This window comes from Mustelus asterias, chromosome 2 (genome assembly GCF_964213995.1).
Source record: "Mustelus asterias chromosome 2, sMusAst1.hap1.1, whole genome shotgun sequence".
NCBI lineage: Eukaryota > Metazoa > Chordata > Chondrichthyes > Carcharhiniformes > Triakidae > Mustelus > Mustelus asterias.
In genome coordinates, this window is record NC_135802.1 from 160974162 (window position 1) to 160990015 (window position 15854).

The window sequence follows — 15854 nt, forward strand, 5'->3', positions numbered from 1 at the left end:
TAGTGACTGCGCCTTTCCTGTTTCTAAGCTCCACCCAGAGTGACTCGCTACACGACTCCTCCGAATTATCCTCCCTCTGCACCGCTGTAATATGCTCTCCAACCAATACCGCTACTCCCCCACCTCTTTTGGCCCCTCCTCTGTCTCGCCTAAAACACTTGTACCCTGGAATATTCAGCTGCCAGTCCTGTCCCTCTTTCAACCAAGTCTCTGTCACCGCAACCACATCCAAATTCCTCGTGCGCATTAAGGCCCCAAGTTCGTCTGTTTTACCTGCTACGCTCCTTGCATTGAAGTATAAGCACTCCAGACCCCCAGGCTCAGTGAGGTCGTCCTCCCCCAGAGTGCTCCTCTTCTTTGCCAGCCTTGTCCCAGCCCCAAGCTCGTCCCCAGCCACCACACTTATATACCTAATAGTTTGATCCCCACCCCCCTGCCATACTAGTTTAAACCCCCCCGAACTGCATTAGCAAAGCTCCCAGCCAGGATATTTGTGCCCTTCCAACTTAGATGTGACCCCTCCCTCTTGTACAGGTGCCATCCTTTCCTGAAAACCTCCCATTGGTCTATGAAAATATCTGGCAGAAGGGTGGGTGAGCTGCGCATAAAGCCGTACACATTGACGGGACTGGAGAGGCCCACCAGCGGGCAATGGCGAGTGGATTTCACTGCCGAGAAACACACCGCCGGGAAAGGCGAGGGCGGCCGCAGAAAGCAGATGCTGTCGGTGGGTGTCAAAATGAATAAACCTTTTAGAGAGAGAAGCAGGTTCCTTGGACCCGAGTGGAAACTGCTTAGGCTGTGGATTCGGCCTTCTGGGGGCTGGCGACCCCCTTCTTTTCAGGATGGAGCCACCGCTCATGGAGGGATCTGCACTGTCGGGACAAAATGCTGATGAGCAGTTTAAGTGACCCTCAATGAGGGGCTTAAATGTGTAGAAACTTCCCAAGTAGCAGGAATTCATCGGGGGGTGGGGGGAGGGGTGGGGGTCATCCCAAGTGTGGCTTGTGATGTTAGTGTCTCTTTAAGAGATTTAAAAAAAAATCATGATCTCTGCAGCTCTCACAGTCAGTGTTTCTCAGCATGCACCCTTAGGTGATGTCACTGTTGAGAGGAGAAAAAAAACTGTGCTGGTCATGTGACAAGAGTTGTTTCTAGTTTCATTTCAGCTGCAATGTTGGAAGCAGTGGTGAAAGAAGTCTCTCTCTGCTTTTATTTTGAAGGTTTTACCAGTTCGCTGAAACCACATCTTGTTTGCCATCCTGCAGTAAAAAAAAATGCGTTTTGGGGAGCTGATGATTACAAGCTGCTCTGAGTTTTCAAGATCATTTGAAATCAACATTCAATCCAGGGAACTGGATTCCAGTATTATGTGAGCTTTAACCTGGGCAGTGATAAATCTGTTTAACGGGTTTTGTTTCTTGAATATTGGTTTTGATTGGAACATCTGATATATATATTGGTTGAGGATTATACATTATTGTGTTTGTTTTGTTCTTTGTTTGTAATTGATAAAGGTTCTTGTTAATTTTATTACCATACATGTTAACTATATTCTTAAATAAACTTTGTTTGATAAAAGCTCCCTAGTGGGTCACTTGAAATACACCTGCTGTGAAACATCTCATGCTTACCCTAGCCAAATTCAAATTGCAAAACTTATGATTCAGATGGGCTTCAGAGTTTCTAACCTAAACCATAACAGGCTCCTCATTATTTTTCCAGCCCATTTGCTTCCATTGCCGCCACCACAGGACTGGGAAAATTCTGCTGCGGTTTCGACACAGTCTGTAAGGAGCTATGGAACATCCTTTTTTAATAGTCCTTCATGGGGTGCGGGCATCGCTGGCAAGGTCAACATTTGCTGCCCATGCCCAATTGCCCATGAACAGAGTGGCTTGCTAGGCCATTGCAGAGGGAAGTTAGGAGTCAACCACATTGCTGTGGGTCTGGAGTCACATGTAGGCCAGACCAGGTACGTTTGGCAGATTTCCTTCCCGGAATGACATTAGTGAACCAGATGGGTTTTTACAACAATCAGTGATAGTTTTGTGGTCACCAATATGTGGGGATAGGGCCTGGGTGGGATTGTTGTCGGTGCTGTTTTGATGGGCTGAATGGCCTCGTTCTGCACTGTAGGGATTCTATGATTCAATGATTACTGAGACTGGTTTTCAATCCCAGAGTTGTGAAATGCATTATACAAATGCAAGTCTTCCTTTCTTTCCTTCTTGTTTAAGAACTGCCAGAGGGAGGATTGTAATGGTCAGATTGCGACAGAAGATAGACTGAAGACCATTTGGTGAAGAAGACACAATGGGGAAGTTAGATGGATGCATGAGATAGAAAGGAATCTAAAGATGCCCTGATGGGGTGAGATAAAACAAGATGGGAGGAGATTCATGTGGAGCACCAACACTGACAGATGGGCTGAATGGCCTGTGCAGATTCTATGTAATGTCTTAGCAACAAGCATCTTGTAACTAAAGCAGTTATAGAGTCAGAGGTTTACATCATGGAAACAGGTCCTTCGGCCCAACTTGTCCATGCTGCTCCTTTTTTTAACCCCTAAGCTGTTGATGCAAGAACGGGGGTACTCACTCTGGGGGAATCTGGGAGGGTTGTCATTCACGTCGGTGAGTGTGATGTTCACAGTTGTTGTCCCGGACAATCCTCCCATTTGTCCGCCCATGTCCTTCGCTTGTACAACCACTCGGTATCCATCCTTTACCTCTCGGTCCATGTTTGACAATGCTGTCCTGATGATGCCTGGGGGGGTGGGGGGGGGGGGGGGGCGGGGGTGGATATAAAACAGAATTCATTATTTCTTGTACTTTGAGAAATGAGCTGTAGGGGGCACCAATTTCACTGTTGGAATCTGTTCCAACAAAGAAGAGGTTAGCAGCCATGCACGACACAGAGACTTGATTCAATTCACCTTGAGATGAACCTCCTCTGGGATTAACCTCCAGAATTGCCACTAACCTGATATGGAGTGGAAATCTGACGAAGGAGCAGTGCTCCGAAAGCTTATGGTATTTGCTACCAAATAAACCTGTTGGACTTTAACCTGGTGTTGTTAAAACTCTTGCCATGAGTTCAGACCAGGGAGCAGCCTTGGATTGGTGAGTTGTGGTCAAGTGAAGTATATTTTTAACCCCTTCATTTCTTTAATATTTTAGTTCAGTGGGACTGAATGGAGTAGCAGTTTGGACAAGAGATAGATTATATTGTGTTCTAATTAGTTCTTACTAGAGTGGGCACCAACCGAGGCAGTTTAGTGAGTTGTTTGACTGACCAATTTAACTTAGTTATTACTTAAACAAAAGAGGGCTCACACAAATTAAATTTAAATTTAAATTAATTAATTAACAGAAGGTAATGTGGTCACACCAGTCCTATGCTCCACCTGTGACAAGTGGGTAACCTGGGACAGTCCAGCTGTCCCGGAGAACTACACTTGCAGGAAGTGTTTACAAATGAGGCTCCTAACAGATTGCATAGATCTACTGGAGCATCAGGTGGACACACTTAGGGACATGCATATGGCAGAGAGCGTCACAAACAGAAGTTTCAGGGAGGTGACTGCACCCAAGGTTGAGGAAGATAGATGCGTGACAGTCACAAACAGTAGGCAATCTGTGCAGCAGCTACCTGGAGCTGTCCCCTCTCTCTCTCAAACAGATACATCATTTTAGATGCTGTTGGGGAGGACGGCATATCAGAGGATGATGACAGCAGTGGCCAGGACAGTGGCTCCACTGCTGGCTCTGCTGTACAGCAGGGAGGGTCAAAGTGCAGGCCTGCAGTCATAGTCGGGGATTCAATAATAAGAGGCACAGTCCGACGCTTCTCATCCCCTTGCTATGCTCTCATCACATCATATGCCTTAATTTTGTAATAAGTACCTCATGTAACACCTTAGTAAAAGCTTTCTAAAATTCCATGTATCAAAAAAATTGCATTTTTAGTTCAAGCCTAAAGAAATCCTGTTCTACTCAGAATGTTCGGGGCGTAAGAACTTCTTCATTATTCTGCCCAAAACAGGACTGAGTAGTGGCAAGAAAAGTGGAGAAATCAGACAGGGAGGCTCACGGCCACATTCTCATCCCAGTTTCTGTCTTCCTACCTTTGTTCTTTTCCTATGCAAACACCAAATAACAATGTTACAGAAGTGTAGTGTTTAAATGTTCTGTGTTTGATTATGAGTCTGGTAACTGTGCTTGATTGGTTAAGCCTGGGCGTTGATTCAGAGCAAGGTAAACGGCCGCCCCAGACAATGTTGAGAGTTGCTAGAAGCTAGAGCTGGGATAAGCAAGGTGCAAACTTTTTGTGATGGCAGAAATATTTTAAAACCCTTGCAAATAAACCTGTTGCCCACGTGGAAACGAGTCTTATCTCTGCGTAGCTCCAGGTATAAAATATGCAACTCACACCTTTCTCCCCATAACCCTGCAAATTCATCCTCATCATGTAAATGCTTAATGAAAGTTGCTATGGTATCTGATTAAAAGCACCCTTTCAGATAGTGTGCTTCAGATCCTACTAACCCTTGTTCTCAGAGATGGAGCTGAGGGCAGCATGGTGGTACAATGGTTAGCACTGCTGCCGCACAGTGCCAGCTCGATTCTGGCCTTGGGTGATTGTACTGTGTGGAGTTTGCACATTCTGCACGGGTTTTCTCCGGGTGCTCTGGTTTCCTCCCACAGTCCGAAGATGTGCCGGTTAGGTGGGATTGGCCATGCTAAATTGTCCCTTAGTGTCACAAGGTGTGTAGATTAGGGGAATTAGTGGGGTAAGTACGTGGGGTTATGGGGATAGGTCCTGGGGCAGATAAAAATGGTGGGTCGGTGCAGACTCAATGGGCCGAATGAGCTCCTTCTGCACTGTAGGGATTCTAAGGATGAGGAAGGGGAGAGCAGATTATGGCAACACTTGAGAGAGGAGCAAAGAAACCTGAGGGTTAACCTGAAGAGATTCAGCATGAATCCAACAGTAAAGCAAATACACAGCTTGCTGCTCACTGCTACAAGCAAGGATGTAATAATTGCTGCGTACCTGTCCTCGCTTCCACTGAGAAGTATGGTTGTCCTTCCAGGATGCTGTACACCACGCGAGCACTATTTCCATATGTGGGGTCATCAGCATCACTCGCTGTGAGCTGGATTACGGATGTACCTGCACAGAAATCACACACAATCATGGCTCTGTCACCTTGGAAACAGAGGAGTTTTACACAGTGGGTTACCTCTTAGCTCTGCAAACTGAAGGGAACTCAATGGAGGTAATTTTGTCTTCGTGCGACAGTAATCATGAATCTGCCGCCCATTTTAAATCTCCCTCCATTTTTAACTCCATTAGCTACACCGTCAGAGTCAAAATGACCCCCATTTTGGGCGGATCTCATGCCTGCTGGGAAAGTTGCACCTTTTGAAGAAAACCGCAGGTGGCTTAATAGACCCACCAAGCTAGAAAACACTAAAAGATAGAAAATCCAAAGCACAAAAGGAGGCGGATACAATAGCAACGTTTAAGAGGCATCTTGACAGATACATGAATAGGAAGGCAATAGAGGGATACGGACCGCGTAGAGGCAAAAGGTCTTTAGTTTAGGAAGGCGTCATGTGCCAGTGCAGGCTTGGTGGGCCGAAAGGCCTGTTCCCGTGCTGGACTGTTCTTTGTTCTTTGAAGTCATTTACCTCATCGTGTCCAGGCCAGCTGAACAAATCTGAGGTCACGTACCAACTGACTCAAGAACAGCTTCTTTCCTGCTGCCATCAGACCTTTGAGTGGTCCTACCTTATATTAAGCTGATCTTTCTCTACACCCTAGCTATGACTGTAACACTATTTTCTGCACTCTCTCCTTTCCATCTCCCCGATGTACTTTTTGTACGGTATGCTTTGGCTGCATAGACGTACAGGAGCTAATGGAATAGAATATAAAGGTAAAGAGGTATTGTTGCAACTATACAAGGCATTGGTGAGGCCGCACCTGGAGTATTGTGCCCAGTTTTGATCCCCTTATTTGAGGAAAGATGCAGTGGCATTGGAGGCAGCTCAGAGGAGGTTCACTAGATTGATTCCAGAGATGAGGGGTTTGTCGTATGAAGAGAGATTGAACAGTTTAGGCCGATACTCTCTGGGATTTAGAAGAATGAGGGGAGATCAAATTGAAGTATACAAGATGATAAAAGGTATGGATAAAGTAGACGTGGATCGGATGCTTCCGCTGGTGGGGCATTCTAAGACAAGAGGTCTTAGGATAAGGCGTAGCAAATTTAAAACAGAGTTGAGGAGAAACTACTTCTCCCAAAGGGTTGTGAATCTGTGGAATTCACTACCCCAAAGTGCGGTGGATGTTGGGACAGTGAGTAAACTTAAGGAGGAGTTAGACAGATTTTTAATTGGTAATGGGCTGAAGGGTTATGGGGAGAAGGCAGGAAAATGGGGATAAGGAGCATATCCGCCATGATAGAATGGCGGAGCGGACTTGATGGGCTGCATGGCAAAATTCCACTCCTATATCTTAGGAACTTATGAAATAATACTTTTCACAGTATACCAATACATGTAACAATAATAAATCTAATCAAATGAAACAAGCGCTATCTCGTCTAATGCTGTCTTTCAGCTCTTGGTCTGAGGTTTGGAGGGTTACTGCATCTCAAACACAAGTTCAAGTTTGCTTTTAAATGTGGTAAAGGCTTCTGCCTTTCCCACCCTTTCAGGCAGAGTTGCAGACCATCACCACACTCTGGGTGAAAAGATTCCTCCTCAACCCTCCTCTATTCCTTCTAATCACTGCTTTAAATCTAAGGCCTCTGATATTGAGGGAATCGGTCACAGGTAAATTGATCCTTCCTCTCCTATCTAAACACCTTAAATTTTTATAAACTTCAATCCAAACTCCTCCCAGCCTCCTCCTTTCCAAAGAAAACATCACATCAGAACTTAAGGACCAGGAGCAGGAGTTGGCAATTGAGCCCCTTCAGCCTACTTCTCCATTCAATACGATCATGTCTTGGCCTCAACTCCACTTTCCTGCCCACTCTCCATAATCCTCCAGCCAATTATTAATTAAAAATGTCTCTATCTCCTGCTTAAATTTACTCAATGTCCCAGCATCCACTGCACTCTGGCGAAGTGGGTTCCATAGATTCACAGCGCTTTGGAAGAAGCAATTTCTCCTCGTTTGTTGTTTTAAATCTGCCACCCCTTATCCTAAAACTATGACCTCTTGTTCTAGATTGCTTCACAAGAGGAAATGTCCTCTCCACGTCTACCCTGTCAATCTCCTTTAACATCTTATAAACCTCAATTAGCTCTTCTCTCATTCTTCTAAACTCGAGGGAGTATCGGCCTAAACTGCCCAATCTCTCTTCGTAAGACAAATCCCTCATCTCTGGAATAAATCTAGTGAAACTCCTCTGAACCGTCTCTCATGCAAGTGCATCCCTTCTCAACTAAGGGGAATAAAACTGTACACAATATTCTAATTGTGGTCTCACTAATGCTTTTTACAGTAGTAGCAACACTTCACTACTTTTATATTCTATTCCTTTAACAATAAATGTCAAGATTCCATTTGTCTCCCTTATCACCTGCTGTACCTGCATACAAGTTTTCTGTGACTCATGCACAAGGACACCCAGATCCCTCTGCACCGAAGCACTCCGAAGTTTATCGTCGCTTAGATAATAAGTTGCCTTACTATTTTTCCGACCAAAATGGATAACCTCACACTTGTCCACATGAGAACAAACCCCAGCTAATCCAATCTTTCCTAATTCTTGAAATTCTTAATTCTTGGGCGAGAATACAAGAGCAGGGATGTAATTCTGTGGCTGTATAAGGCTCTGGTCAAACCCCATTTAGAGTATTGTGAGGAGTTTTGGGCCCCATATCTAAGGAAGGATGTGCTGGCCTTGGAAAGGGTCCAGAGGAGGTTCACACATATGATCCCTGGAATGAAGAGCTTGTCATATGAGAAACAGTTGTGGACTCTGGGTCTGTACTCGTTGGAGTTTAGAAGGATGAGGGGGGATCCTATTGAAACTTACAGGATACTCCAAGGCCTGGATAGAGTGGATGTGGAGAGGATGTTTCCACTCGTGGGAAAAACTAGAACCAGAGGGCACAACCTCAGGCTAAAGGAACGATCCTTTAAAACAGAGATGAGGAGGAATCTCTTCAGCCAGAGAGTGGTGAATCTGTGGAACTCTTTGCCACAGAAGGCTGTGGAGGCCAGGTCACTGAGTGTCTTTAAGACAGAGACAGATAGGTTCTTGATTAATAAAGGGATCAAGGGTTATGGGGAAAAGGCAGGAGAATGGGAATGAGGAAAATATTGGCCATGATTGAATGGCAGAGCAGACTCAATGGGCTGAGTGGCCTAATTCTGCTCCTGTGTCTTATGGTCTCCCCTGTAAACTCTGTAAGAAATAACCACATAAAGTCTTAAGGAATGTATGGGATATTATAGAATGAGCTCTCTCTCTCACAAGGAGAACTTCAAGAGCAGTCTCCAGGCTGACAAACATGCCAGGCCTGTCCCGTCTGCCAGTACGGACATGTCTATAGCACAGACTCTGAAACAAGACATCTTTAGCCTGGATATCATTGGATCTCATGACCCATCTGTACCATGAATCTCAGATGAGACACCTGGGTATTAAGGCCACCACGCTTTAGTTAGATGTTGGCATTGAATGGTTACAAGCTACTACTTTGAGTCAGGAATCATGGGATATTGACTTGGCTTGTGTGGGCTGATGGGCATGCGACATATCTTGCAATTGGAGAGGTCAAATTGTAGCAAGGCAATGATTGGGTTAAATCGGGCTCTGTCGGTTCAGCTGAGTAGAAGGAGAATAAGAATGTTCTGAGTGCTGAAGATGCAGAGGCATTTGTCCAGCTGCTTGGGTCCATCCCACAAATGGGCCCCATATATTATGCATGTCAGGGCATAGCCCCCTTAAAGGGAATGAGTCAGGTGAGGCACTGCTGCCTCACAGTGCCAGGGACCCGGGTTAGATTCCCGGCACATTCTCCCCGTGTCTGCGTGGGTTTCCTCCGGGTGCTCCAGTTTCCCCCCACCGTCCAAAGATGTGTGGGTTAGGTGGATTGGCCGTGCTAAATTGCCCCTTAGTGTCAGTGGGGACGAGCTAGGGTAAATGCATGGGGTTAGGGGGATAGGGTCTGGGTGGGATTGTGGTCGGTGCAAACTCGATGGGCTGAATGGCCTCCTTCTGCACTGTAGGATTCTATGATTCTAGGTGAGCCAGGGTGTGGGGTGATCTGCCCGGGAACCACCCTGGGAGGGCAGTGTGGGGCGAGTGAGACTGCTATAAGTAGCCCCATTCCCTGACGCCTGTCTGTGGGGTGAGTTTTTGAGGGTACACCACGGTGGTCGAGAGTTTAACACTGTCGGGAAGGACAAGACTGGCAGAGGGACCCACGTGTCACATAGACAGATAACAGCGCCCGGGACACAGCCACTGAGGGCGTGCAAGAGTAATGCTGTAGCTGCTCTGACTCTGCTACTCAGGTGTTCAGTGTTACTGAATAAAATATAATCACCGTCAACATTGGGAATACCACTTTGAGTCATAGAATCCCTACTGTGCAGAAGGAGGCCATTCGGCCCATCGAGTCTGCACCGACTCTCTGACAGAGTATCTTATCCAGGCCCACCTCTACCCTATCTGTGTAACCCCACACATTTATCATCACTAATTCCCCGTAACCTACACATCTTGGGACACTAAGTGGCAAGTTAGCCTGGCCAATCCGCCTAATCTACACATCCTTGGACTGTGGGAGGAAACCGGCACACCCGGAGGAAACCCACGCAGACACGGGGAGAACATGCAAACTCCTCACAGATAGCGACCCAAGCCGGGAATTGTATCTGGGTCCATGAGGTTGTGAGGCAGCAGTGCTGATCGCTGTGCTACCGTGCCGCCCTTATTCTGAAACTGTGCCCCCTAGTTTAAGAGTTTCCCTACAAGAGAAAGCATCATTAGCATCTATCCCGACAAGGTCCATCAGAATGTTACATGTTTCAATAAGATCACCTTCCATTCTTCCAAACTCCAACTTGTTCAATGTTTTCCCAGTAAAACCCCTTATTCCCAGTAATCAGTCCAGTAAACCTACTCTGAATTGTCTCCAATGATAGTATGTTCTTCCTTAAGTAAAGAGACCAGAAGTGTACACAGTACTTGGTGGCACGGTGGCACAGTGGTTAGCACTGCTGCCTCACAGTGCCAGGGACCCAGGTTCAATTCACGGATTGGGTCACTGTCTGTGTGGAGTTTGCACGTTCTCCCCGTGCCTGCGTGGGTTTCCTTCGGGTGCTCCGGTTTCCTCCCACAGTCTGAAAGATGTGCATTGACCCGGAGTGTGGAGACTAGAGAAATTTAACTTCATTGCAGTGTTAATGTAAGCCTTACTTGTGACTAATAAATAAACTTTACTCCTGGTGCGGTCTCAATGCACTTAGCTGTTGTAGCAAGACTTCCTTACTTTTACACCCTAAACCTCTTGTAATAAAGGTCGACATTTAATTTGCTTTCCTAATTACTTGCTGTACCTGCATGCTGACATTTTGTCAGAAATACTCAGCAGGTCTGGCAGTATCTGCAGAGAGACAAACAGAGTTGACGTTTTGAGTCAAATATGACTTCTTCCAAACTCTTGAGTTTCCTTTGTTCATCAGAGTTCAACAACTTAAGGTAATGGGAGTTTAACCGAATGCTTAAATCAGCCCCATCAATATCTGTCGCAGGCATTTCACCATCAGTTTTTTTACTGCATTACACCAGAGCTCTGAGCAGAATGTAAACGAGAAAAAGTCCATTGCATTCAGCTTAGGCTAATAGCAACTGCCTGACTCCTTTCATTGAAGTGCTTTCATTGAAAGACAGGTCACGCTACTGGAAATGTTGCCAGAGAGAGAGTGGGAGAGAGAGAGAGGGAGAAAGAGATGGCCATGTACAACAATGTGAGTGGCACCAGCTTCTTGGAGATGGACTGAACTCAGTTTGTAAAGAGAGTGAGAGTAGCTTCAGTCACTCACTTTAGATTAGGAAATCCGACACAAAATGCTAGTGTAGTACGTACAATGCTACTGGCAAGAACCTCAAGGCATTAGCAAAGATAGACCATGGTAAACAGGGATGTCAAATTGTATCATCTTACTCAGAACTTCAGTTCATAAGGACTGTATTTCTTTTGAAGGCAAAGGAAGATCTTGAGGGGTACTTTTGGTTCATAGAAATATAGAAACATAGAAGATAGGAGCAGGAGGAGGCCATTTGGCCCTTCGAACCTGCTCCGCCATTCACTACGATCATGGCTGATCATCCAACTCAATAGTCTAATCCTGCTTTCTCCCCATAACCGTTGATCCCTTTCGCCCCAAGTGCTATATCCAGCCACCTCTTGAATACATTCAATGTTTTGGCATCACCTACTTCCTTTGGTAATGAATTCCACAGGCTCACCACTCTTTGGGTGAAGAAATGTCTCCCCACCTCTGTCCTAAATGGTCTACCCTGAATCCTCAGACTGTGACCCCTGGTTCTGGACACACCCACCATCGGGAACATCCTCCCTGCATCTACCCTGTCTAGTCCTGTTAGAATTTGATAAGTCTGGATGAGATACCCCCTCATTCGTCTGAACTCCAGTGAAAACAATCCTAACCTAGTCAATCTCTCCTCATACATCAGTCCTGCCATCCCCGGAATCAGCCTGGGAAACCTTCGCTGCACTCCCTTGAGAACAAGAACATCCTTCCTCAGAAAAGGTTCATAACACTTTTATTAATAATTATGGCACTAGTTTGGTTTAACCTAATAAAAATCAATTTTTATTACTGACATGGAGACACCTGTCTCGGGTTCTTGCTGGATTGTTCTGTGGCATCAGTTATGGAAATGAACCCCATGAGTCCTGGAAAAAAGATTGGAGCATCAGATTGGTCTAAGGCCCTTCCCAAGTTGCCTTGAAATGCAAATGAAAGGCCAATTGAGTGTCATGTCCCTTATTGGTTATAACGGAGCATCTTCAGGATGTCTGGACGCCCCATTGTTGAACCTATTGGACTGGCAGTGAAAGTGATTAAAGAAAAATGCCTTTACAACAAGGAAATAAATGGTAAATTTATAACTGGCTGGAATTCTCCAATGTCCTTTGCCCGCCACTGCTGCCAGCAAGGACAGAAAATTTTGGTGCTCAGCCAAATCTCCATTCGCTGCAGCGAGACTGGAGAATCCCGGCCATGGGTGAGGTTAGAGAATTCTGTCCATTATCTGTCATAAACAATTGCTTGGTAGCACAGAACATGAATATTGCAGATATGAGACACATATTGCCAAAGTTTGTTGTCTTAGACTTATCAGAACAAACACAAGAACTCCAAATTTCAAACAATCACAAAAATTTATACTACAGGGGGAAAGAGTGCTGATGGCAAGTTGACTCTGATTGGCTGAGGTATTGCCCTGGTGAGAGGAACAGTAGGTTTCCCAAACTCCCAAGTAATGCAAAAAAGCTGCAAGACTTGAACATGTTCCTTTTGTATGCAGAGAACGGGTCCCTGTTCATGAATGTATATCACTACTCGCAAGAATAAATTAGCCATCTTATGAGCTTGACTCATTATCTTAAATTGGTTAGTGTAACTATGAACACACTTAGGATTATTCAGCAAGTGCTGCCCAATCACAGAATTATATTTAATGGTAGAGGTTTTCTTTTGGGCTTTGCAAACACTGGCTGGTTGAGTACCATCCACAGGACATACCAAAGCACTTTATTGCCAATGAAGTACTTTTGAAGTGCACTCATTGTTCTAATGTGGGAAACAGAGCAGTCATCTGCACACAGCAAACTCTCACAAACAGCAAGGTAGTAATGATCAGAGAATCAGGTTTTTGTGATGTTCATTAAGGAATAAATATTGGCCTGGGTGCCAGGGAAATAGCGACACATGGCCTTTTACAAACCGAGAGGGCAGACGTGGTATCAGGTCACATGTCTCACTCGAGTGATGGCATTTCTGACAGTGCAGAATTTGATCCCTGGAGTGAGACTTAAACCTCCACACTTGCGTCTTCAAACATGTGACTCAGAGACAAGTGTGCTACTCACTGAATCATAGCTACACTGTATCAGTGCCACTGCGATAGTAATCACATGCAGGCACCTTTTAGAATTACCACCTTGTTTGAAGAAGCAAGCACAAAATTGATTCTTACCCATTGGGGACATTTCAGGAACGCTGGCGACATAGGGTCCATCGAGGAACTTTGGTTCGTTGTCATTGATATCCTGGATTTTGATGATGAATTCAGACTCCGGCTCCATTGGCCTCCCGGTCCACCTGTCTAAGGCCTGCGCACGTAAGGTGTAGTGTGTTTTCTCCTCCCGATCTAGCCTCTGCACTGCGTGAATGTCCCCCGTGTTGTCATCAATAGTGAAAACCGTGCCAGCTCCATCACCAGAGAGGATGTATCGGACGGAACCTTCTCCCTTGTCCATGTCTGAATGAAGCTATAATTATAAGAACGATAAAGCTGGTTTTATTATTATTGGTTATTCTACCTCTGCACATATGTCTTCAAATATTCACATTGATGCCTCCTGCTATCCTATTTCCTCTTTCAGTGGGGACATTAGGAGAGTGTGGGCTGCACAGATTCTTTCACTGACTTACGAACAAGCTTACCCAGCTCCCTTTGGATATCAACATTTCCCAATCTCTCAGCGTTCAAGAAACGCTCCGTCTTTCTGTTTTTCCTTCCACAGTGGATAACTTCACATTTTTCCATGTTGCATTCCTTCTGCCACATTCTTCCTACTTACTCAGTTTGTCTAAATCCCCTCAAAATCCTTTTGCATCATCCTCACAGTTCACATTCCCACCAAGTTTCATGTCATCAGCCAACTTGGAAATATTACATTTGGTCCCCACATCTAAATCATTGCTATCGATTGTGAATAGCTGGGTCCCAAGCACAGATCCTCATGGTACCCACACTCGTCACAGCCCGCCATCCTGAGAATGATCCGGTTATTCCTACTATCTATTTTCTGTCTGTTAACCAATCCTCAATCTATGCCAGTATATTATTCCCAATCCCACGTGTTCTAATTTTGCTGAGTAACGCCTTGTCTGTACCTTATCAAGAGCTTCTGAAAATCCAAAGTGTGGGTCTCATGAAAGCTGCTAACGTGTTTCATTATTCTTTCTTGAAGCTGAACGGTGGATGGTACAATGGCACAATGGTTAGCACTGCTGCCTCACAGTGCCAAGGACCCAGGTTCGATTCCCGGCTTGGGTCACTGTCTGTGCGGAGTCTGCACATTCTCCCCGTGTCTGCGTGGGTTTCCTCCAGCTGCTCTGGTTTCCCCCCACAGTCCGAAAGACGTGCTGGTTAGGTGCATTGGCCATGCTAAATTCTCCCTCATTGTACCCGAACAGGCACCAGAGTGTGGCAACCAGGGGATTTCCACAGTAATTTCATTGCAGTGTTAATGTAAGTCTACTTGTGACACTAATAAATAATAATATTCCCCCACCCTCATTCTTACCTTGCCCACGTATAAAGGTTCTGATCCAGTGTATTCCTCCAGCACAAAAAACTGGTTCCAGACCCAACCTCTCTTCATGCGATGATGCAGCAACGTATCACCTTGGCTGCTCTCCACTGCATTCGCTGGTTGGACCCCAAACACTGGCACCAAATCAGCTAGGCACAGAAACAGGCACAACCCAGGTAGATATTTATTACACATGGTATTGTAAATCCACACAGCCAAATATACTGGAAATGTAGGTGGAGAGTAGGAGGAAAGAGGCTGATCCTTTGCAAATTTGTGTTCTTTTGGAAGTTTGGATTGACAGTCTTTGGTCAAATCTTTTATCGAGAATTAGGTTACGGCGGTCTTCCTCTGATTTGCGGCTTTCACTTTTACTGCCAGCTGAGTTTAAAATCTTTTATCCAACGGAATTTTGCAAAGTTTCATCAGTGCAAGGACCTGCAATGAAAACACAAGCGAGATTTCAATGCTGTGCCGCAGATATGAGGAACATTTCAGAAAGTATTACCAAACTATGCTACACAAGTAAGGTGAATTATTTTGCTAAGCGGTAGGCTGAAACAACCAGTGAGCTTACCGGTATCGAACTTTACTTGGGATAAAAATTGTCGATAAGTATGGCACACAATGAAACTTATATCTTAGATGAAGGCAAAATACAAAGAACAAAGAACGAAGAAACTTACAGTGCAGGAACAGGCCCTTCGGTCCTCCAAGCCTGCTCCGACCATGCTGCCCGTCTGAACTAAAACCTTCCTACCCTTCCGTGGATCATATCCTTCGATTCCGATCCTATTCATGTATTTGTCAAGATGCCCCTTAAAAGTCACCATCATATCTGCTTCCACTACCTCCCCCAGGCACTCACCACCCTCTGTATAAAAAACTTGCCTCGTACATCTCCTTTAAACCTTGCCCCTCGCACCTTAAACCTATGCCCCCTAGTAATTGACTCTTCCACCCTGGGAAAAAGCTTCTGACTGTTCATTCTGCCCATGCCCGTCATAATCTTGTAGACTTCTATCAGGTCGCCCTTCAACCTCCATTGTTCCAGTGAGAACAAACCAAGTTTCGCCAAACTCTCCTCATAGCTAATGCCCTCCATCTCAGGCAACATCCTGGTAAATCTTTTCTGTGCCCTCTCCAAAGCCTTGACATCCTTCTGATAGTGTGGCAACCAGAATTGAACACTATATTCCAAATGCGACTTACTGATACTACCTACGGGTGCTAGAATCTGAA

General features: G+C 45.3%; 1 protein-coding gene across 1 annotated transcript in view; it reads right to left on the reverse strand.

Moving 5' to 3' along the window:
- Window positions 1-14942, reverse strand: part of LOC144480515 (cadherin-20-like) — a 52701-nt gene extending 37759 nt beyond the window's left edge. The window contains exons 1-4 of the mRNA XM_078200023.1: window positions 14604-14942; window positions 13268-13562; window positions 5059-5178; window positions 2602-2769 (exon numbers count right to left, since the gene is read on the reverse strand). Coding sequence (XP_078056149.1) covers window positions 2602-2769; window positions 5059-5178; window positions 13268-13562; window positions 14604-14807 — 787 coding nt within the window. The 5' untranslated portion in view covers window positions 14808-14942. The remainder of the gene's footprint in view (window positions 1-2601; window positions 2770-5058; window positions 5179-13267; window positions 13563-14603) is intronic.
- Window positions 14943-15854: the final 912 nt, after the last annotated feature.